At 44.3% G+C, this 7,667-nt stretch overlaps 1 protein-coding gene across 2 annotated transcripts in view; it reads left to right on the forward strand.

Annotated features, from left to right (window-relative positions):
* CAMKMT (calmodulin-lysine N-methyltransferase) overlaps positions 1-4,547 on the forward strand; it is a 383,933-nt gene extending 379,386 nt beyond the window's left edge. For both annotated transcript variants that reach the window (XM_084793161.1, XM_084793160.1), the window contains one exon: positions 4,051-4,547. In XM_084793161.1, the coding sequence (XP_084649287.1) occupies positions 4,051-4,128 (78 nt within the window). In that variant the 3' untranslated portion in view covers positions 4,129-4,547. The remainder of the gene's footprint in view (positions 1-4,050) is intronic.
* Positions 4,548-7,667: the final 3,120 nt, after the last annotated feature.

Genomic DNA, 7,667 nt, shown 5'->3' on the forward strand with positions numbered 1-7,667 from the left:
CCTGGTGTGTGTGTGTGTGTGTGTGTGTGTGTAATGAGTGCTACTTCACCTAACTTGACATCTTGCTTCTTGTTCCTTGTGTTTCTTTTTCAGCAGACTCACACCCCACCAACACACACACACACACACACACACACACACACACACACACACAGCCGACCAGGGATCTGTTCCTGTTCTCGGAACCCAGGAGTCTCTGCTGGAACCTGTGAGGCCCTGTCCCTGCCACCCCTGAAGCTGAGGGCTGGCTCGGGCTGAGGGAACCTCTTCCCTGGCGGCTTTTGTTGGCTGCGTGCTAATAGCCAGGGCTTAAAAGTTTTCCATCTTGAGCGGCAATCAGCTTTCTTCCTCTGCATCTCTGGCCAAAACCCACAGTCCCTGGGCCGCGCCTGCTCCCCATCGGAGGAGCAGCGTTTCCCTTCGGGCTGCGTGTTATCCTCTTAGGCCTACTGTGTTGGAATAGAGCGAGCAGCTGGAGGACTGTAAGACGCCTGATAATGCCGCTCTTTTCCGCTGTCCCGTCTTAATCTTGTTACACAAATGGTTGTGAAGAGATTCATGAATTTTAATTTTGCCCTCTGCATTAGCGCCTCACGTCACTCATACACAGCTGCCTTCTATGCCGAGTTTTTCACCCCTCCTCTTACAACAGGGGAAAAAATTAGTTACAATCTTGGCAGTAGTGCAAGGTAAAAAAAAAAAAATCTACAGATTTAGGCAACCACCCATGAAGCTGATTAACAGTCAGCGATCAGGGGGAACAGCTTTGCCTCTTAAACTTTTCACCTCTCATTGTTAACTGTGAAATTTTATTTCCGTTAAAAAGCAAGCCTGTAATCAAAACGGTGCCATTCTGCACTTTCTGCCCGAGCTTTTGTTAAGCCGTGCCCACACCACGCAGCCGGCATGCTCAGGAGCCAGGCTGTTCAAGGTGTAGCGTGGTTTTGAAATAGTGCCATTCTGTTTGTCCGGGCAACAGGGAGAAAAATAAATAAATAAAACACTTCCTTCTCCTTCCCAGGCTCTTCTTGGTCTCTCCCGGCTGAGAATCAAACACACTGCCCCATAGCGTGGTGTGAACCTCCAAGACACAGGATTGTTAACATAGCGAGCAGCTTAGCCGGCCTGAGCCGCGATTTAGATGGAGTGCTGGCCTGAAATTAGCTGATGAAACCACTCAACTGTTCTTTCGAAATACAATTTTTATAAGCCACGAGTTGGGTTGGGTTGGGTTGGGTTTTTTAACTTAGGCAAAACCACCCAAGATTTTATTTTCTATATTTTTCAGAATCTATTTTCTATATGTCTGTACTTAGCCCAGAAAAAAAGGGGGGAGGGGGCTTGAGCTGTGAAGTCGATACATTGTGTGAAATGCGCGGCCATATTGCACTTCTGCTTATCTATTCAAAATGCCACATTACAAGTGGCTGGTGCTTGTAATCTGTGCGGTGTGCTGTTGATGACTGTGGATACTGTAAAGAGTAAACAGTCTGAACCCCACTCCCGCTGCTGTCCCTGCCCTACCAAGGCTGAGTGTCTTACACATCCAATTAGGAAGTGAAGCACAGTGCTGCTAATAACAGCTATATAATTTAGTGCGGTCCTCAAAGACCCTGTTTTAACCTATGAAATTGAAAAATTGTTTTATTCACAATTTGCTTTTTGTTCTTTTTCTTTTCCCAAGGTGCTTTCTTACTTCTTAAAAATTATAATTATTAATTGAGCAAAGAAGTATAGCCTGGGTAAATGCTTAAGCCTTGTAATATCCCCACCCCAGCCCCCACCCCCAAATCCATGCCAGTATTTCCTAATGGCTTTGGGTGTGTTCAAGGGCTTTCCTGGAACAGGTTTACTTGGTTCAGAGATAACCAGGTGGGTGTTTGTGAAGAGGGGAGTTCACCCCATTTCCAGAAAAGCTCAGAGGAGGACCAGGCTGCCCCGACCCACCCCCTTTCGGCAGCCAAACCTCTGCTTTGGCCTCCAGAGGTCAGCACAGAATTCAAGTTAAAAGTGATTTCTAAACCATATTTACGGAAGACTTATTCAGCCCGTATATTGCCTCAGGGACATTATAAAGAGCTCATTTGAGGCTCTGCATATTAGTGTCTGGAGAGTGAGTAGGTCAGCTGACTCAATTGGAGTGGTCAACATCCCCTTATCCCCAGTCCTGGAGAAAAGAACTTAGGCTATCATGGCCCCCTCCGCTCTCTAAGAAATGTTTCCATGAGCTCGTGCTGTTGCTAGGGCGATGCGCAGTGAAGGTGCGCACTGAGCTGGCGTGGACGGGGTGGTGTTGGTGAAACCAGTTTCTCGGAATTCTCATGACGATTATTGACCAGAGAGAGTGGTGAACACTGTAGATGCTTCCGTGATAGCAGATTCTTCGAGGGTCATCCTGAGCAGACAACTAGTCATGTGTAAGCAGACATCTAAGAAAATGAAATGCGGTCACATCAGCCACCACGCCACTTCCTGTCCTAGGAAAGTGGTCTAGAAGGAGGTAACGCAGGGCGCTCGCCTTTAATCCCAGCACCCAGGGGCAGAGGAGGGGGGCAGCCTGCTCTACAGATGAGTTCCAGGACAGCCAGGTCTACACAGAGAAACCTGGTCTCAAAAAACAAAAACAACAAACAAACAAAAAAGGAAAGGAAAGAAAGAAAGGAAGGAAGGAAGGAAGTGAAATTGGCTTTAGGCCCCAGTAGTGAAGGTGGCACATGACTCCTGTCCTTATACTGAAGACAGGGTGGTGGCATTTTGGAATAGGATTTAGAAAGGACAGATGCAGATGAAGACATCCCCAACAGACAACTCAGCAGAATATGATAGTGGAGCCATTCACAGGATGCTTTGGGGTAGGTAGTCGTGATGAATTTGAGGTAATAAAAGAATTGCTTTCCTGTATAGTGAGAAGATTTCTCATCCTTAAAAAGTAAAAATAAATCAACAATTGCCTCAAAAATACCAACTGACAAATTAGCCAGGTGTGGTGGCACAGGGCTTTTTTTTTTTTTTTTAATTTTTTATTTTTTGGACAGGGTTTCTCTGTTATAGGCCTGGTTGTCCTAGACTCAACTTCGTAGACCAAGCTGGCCTTGAACTCACAGAGACCTACCTCCCTCTGCCTCCCTGAGTGCTGGGATTACAGGTGTGCGCCACTGGCCCTGGCTGGTGGCATACACCTTTAATCCCAGTGCTCAGGAGGCAGAGGTAGACCTCTGAGTTCAAGGCCAGCCTGGCCTACAGAGTGAGTTTCAGGACAACCAGGGCTACACAGGGAAATCCTGACTCAAGAGAAACAGAAAAGGAAGAAGAGATGGAGGAAGAGGAGGAAGAAAAAAAATACACTGCTATTTATATAATAAATATAGATCTGACTGTCAGACTTATTCTAGCCAAGTGAGGGGGCTAAGGTATATTCCTCCCCCACATTTTTTTCCAGAATGCGTGCTTCAGGTTTGGAGGCTGGATAGTATCAGAGAAGGCCCTCGGAAATTCACCTTGGCATCGTCAAGTGTTGGCGCTCTGTTGGAATGCATCCCTGGGAAGGGGATAGTATCCTGAATTACTCCTGTTAATGCCCTCAAGGAAGACCTGGGCAGTCTTTGAAGTGTCCTAGGCCCACACACCTGTCACAGGGCCCAGGTGTTGCCATGGTCTCCGAGCACTCAGCCAGCACTCTGCCTTCCTACAGCAGTGTGGCACTCACTAGGCAGACAAGGACCAGACTGAGGTAGAGATATGCCCAGTGCTGGTCTGGGAAAGAAGACGTATCACAGCCTTTTCTCAGTCATGGTGCAGTGCATGGTACAAAAAACAAACAAACAAACAAACAAAAACAAAACACCCAGTCTTCACGTAAAACAAAACAAGACCCCCAGATTCCAATTTTAATATCATCATCACGCCAGTACCACAGAAAACTATGTTGAGTCGCTTTTCCATGATTAATTTCCAGATTTATAAATTTCGGTTAAAAACATTAACATTAACATTAATTTATAAAAATTCCTTACTCAACTCTTCTTACTTTGTATTTCTGTCCTTTTTCAGTTGAAAAAAGAAAACTCAGACATATATGAAGAAAACCTCCATTACCCACTTCTGCTCATTTTAACCAAGAAGGCATAGAAGACAGAGCAAACACCAGAACACAGGGCATCATCTTCACAGGATGAGAAGTCAGCCTGGGGGGCGTGTCAGGACCCCGCCCACTTTTCCACATTCCACGCCTTGGTTCCGGAGCTCCACCCACCGTCACCAGCTCTCTCACCCTTTCTTTCTACGGTCAGCCTGTTCCTCTTCTGGACCAAACCTTTGTGTGTTTTTATGTGTCCGCAGCCAGTCAGAGATCAGAATTTGACTTGTCAACAATCTAAATATTTTTCTCTCTAAAGCAAAATTTCTTTTGATGAGTCCCACCTGCCCCTTTTTAATTGTCTTTGTTCTTTTTTTTTTTTAATAGTAGTCTTTATCTGTAAACACAGAAAACATCACTCTTTTCTGGTTAAATAAATAAATAAACCTCATCTTTCTGATGTCCCAGTTAATTGCTCTGTCTCTCTGACTCTGTCTCTCTCATTATTTTTCTTTTTAAACAGGATGTTGGGGTTTTTTTTTCCCCCTATAGATGTATAAGAAATGACTCCATCAGCCTAAAGCCTCATAAACTGACCGCTTGTCCTCTGGACACAATAGCGTGGCCAGCCCTCTGCTCCTCCTCCCCAATTATGTGTGATTAGTCTCAGTGTGCTGTGTCAAGGAGGGGGAGTGCGCCGGGTGCTTATTATCTGTTTAGGTACAAGAAGAGCACATTTAGGCTCTGACGATGAATGAAACGCGAGCCTTTATCGGGGGCTTAAATCTAACGGCCGATGTTCTCCAGGCCTCTCGCAAACCAGGTCTCCTCTGGAGAAATGTTGAATAAATGTTAGATAAATTGGATTGCAACCAGGGGGATTTTTTAAAAAGGGGAAAAAAATGCAATTACACAATTATCTTATTTAAAACAAGTGTATATTGTTAGTTTCTGAGATTTGCTCATGTAGTAAACATTTACTAGGTACCACACAAGGCGAGGCTTTTCTGTAAGAACCTCTCCTGCCTGCAGCTTCTATGCAAGTACTCTTAACACCTTTTGTGGAAATCAGATGTGTATCTGCAAGGAGTCATCTGTGCCCACTTTGGCAGGAATGTCATTAGGTGGGTTCACTGTGCACCCTCATATCTTTAGCAGAAGAAAAAAGTGTGTATTGAATGTAATACAATTAAAGTGATAGGTTGGGGGGCGGTGGGAAGGCTCATCCTCCTGCATGTTAAGCAAACTTAGCTGTCATAAAAAACAGCGACTCTTGGGTGTCTTCTCTGCCCAGTGCTAGCATCAAAACAAAAATTTTGCCATCAGTTTGCATGTCCCTGCATTCACCACTTTTTCTGCTCCATTAGAGCACCTACACGGATCTCGGAAGGCATAGGTCAAGTCGCAGTTAGATCATACATTTCTTTCTCACAAAAACTTGAATTGCAATGCCAAGTGATGGGCTAACATCACAATAACAGCAATTTATTCCTCTTTGGATAAAACAGCAGTCTATTCGCGGTTCCAGATAAAGAGCAGGGCAATGCAAACCAGCCATTTAGCTGAGCAGTTCAGCTGGTGGCCGCTCTCCTTCCGAGACTGGATGGCTTGCACGCTGCCTTCGTGTTTTCTTGTTTAAAAAAAAAAAATTAGAATTTGGGATGCTTTAAAAGGCAACACAAGTCATTCCACTCTTACTGACAGAAATCCAATGAGAATTACTTCTTAGGTAAAACCTGCAACTAAATCCGCCAGACAAAGGCCTCTTGTCTCTGTGGTGGTGGCTGAGATGATCTGCCCCCCTTCCCCTCCCCCCCCCCCATATAGAGCAGCAGGACCATGAGAATATTTCCTTTCTTTTCAACCAGAAAAAATACACGAACTGGCAGAAATTCAATTTGCATTTGTGTGCTGCAGATATACAAATGCAGTGATGATTTCTTTGGGAGAAGTTGTGTTTCCTTTTTTTAAAAAGCAAAGCAGCAGTTTATTTTCTAGAAATATCTGAGAACAGTGTATCAGAATTGAGCTATTCGTACTGAGATACTCAGTAAAGAATATACTTATCATGGTGTGGTTATGACCTATAGACTCTCCTAGGGAACGTTCCAGGGGCTCATAGGCATGTTCTATATGGAGTCCTTACCTGGAAACATCTCTGTGCTAGGTTCTCTCAAAGGGCATAAGAAAACTAGTTATATTTTTGAATCCTTGAAAAGTTTTCAAATGAAATTTCACATTTATTGATAGAATGCAGATACTGAGAAGGAAAAATAAGGCAACTCTAAAAAGTTTATCAATTTCTATTTCTTCCCGGACTTTATTCCTATGCGTTAGCATCAGATTGTATAAATGGAACTGAAGTGGTCCGTTCTACAATTGCCTACGTAGTTATTGCATGTGTTTGTTTCGAAAAGAAGCCTGCATGCCTGAGAGATCATAAGATTTAGGATATTCTGGGCTAGTGAGAGGCTTCAGCTGGTGCAGACGCTTACGTGCAAGGCCGACTATCTGAGTTCAATCCCCAGACCAGGTGGAAGAAAAAAACTGACTCCCAGAAGTTGTACTCTGACCTTCATGTGCACACTATGAGAACACACACACTACAATAAATGTTTTAATGTAAAAACAGTGTTAAGACTTAGTATTTTTATAGAGTTTTATCTTGTGATAAAATTATTATTATTATTATTATTATTATTATTATTATTATTATTGTGTGACAGGTGTAAGAATGCATCTAATACTGTCCACGGGCAGTTGTAAAGCAGTGGCATGAACAGCCACATCTAAGTTTGTTATGAGAAATATGCTTTATTTTATAGCAGGACATACACTGTGAGTTGGGATAAAAGTGCTCAGGAAGACTACCTGAGAGGCTGCCGCTATTTTGTATAAATTGTGTATTTTGTTGGCTTTTTGACTGAGCATGAAAATGCAGCTTCCATTAGGGAAGGGTAATTTAGGTGCTCCGTATTCAGCACAAAACTTGTCGGGGGCCATAAAAGCTTTTCTGGCTGGGTCCTCGGGTGTTTTCAGAGAAGAGCTGCAGCCCCTTGCTGATTTCCCTCTGGCTTCAGTGGAGGCTGGATTTACCACTGCTTACCTGTTGGATTCCAGTTGGGGGACCCAGCAGTTCAGTGAGTGAAAGGAAGGCTTGGAGGCCCAGCGAGCTCTGTTCCAACAGCCAGGTGTCTGCCCTAACTGGTTAAGTGCCTTTGGCAGTTGATAACCTGGTTAATGCAATGGGTGGGAGGTGGGAGGTCCTTTTTTCTTCTTTTTTCTTTTTTCCTTTTTCCTTCTTCCCACTACCGAAGTCAAGCACACCTTTTTCTAAGGGATGGATGTTGCTGGTTTTGTTTTGATAGGAGTGGACCATCTCCTTCCCTCACCTAGGCCTTCTGTAGATTTTGGCTTTGTGCTTAGTCAGCATTTGATGTGGTTCCAATCAATTCCAGACAACTGGGAAGCCTTGTGGGGCAAACTCTTTCACTGGACGTTGGGGGAGGGGCGGGATGCCCACATAGTCAAGAGGGTCCTGCTGAACATATCTGCACACACTACACTCACTGGGCAATTAGGCTGCTTGGCC

Source organism: Acomys minous (assembly GCF_964271855.1).
Source record: "Acomys minous genome assembly, chromosome: 8".
Lineage (NCBI taxonomy): Eukaryota > Metazoa > Chordata > Mammalia > Rodentia > Muridae > Acomys > Acomys minous.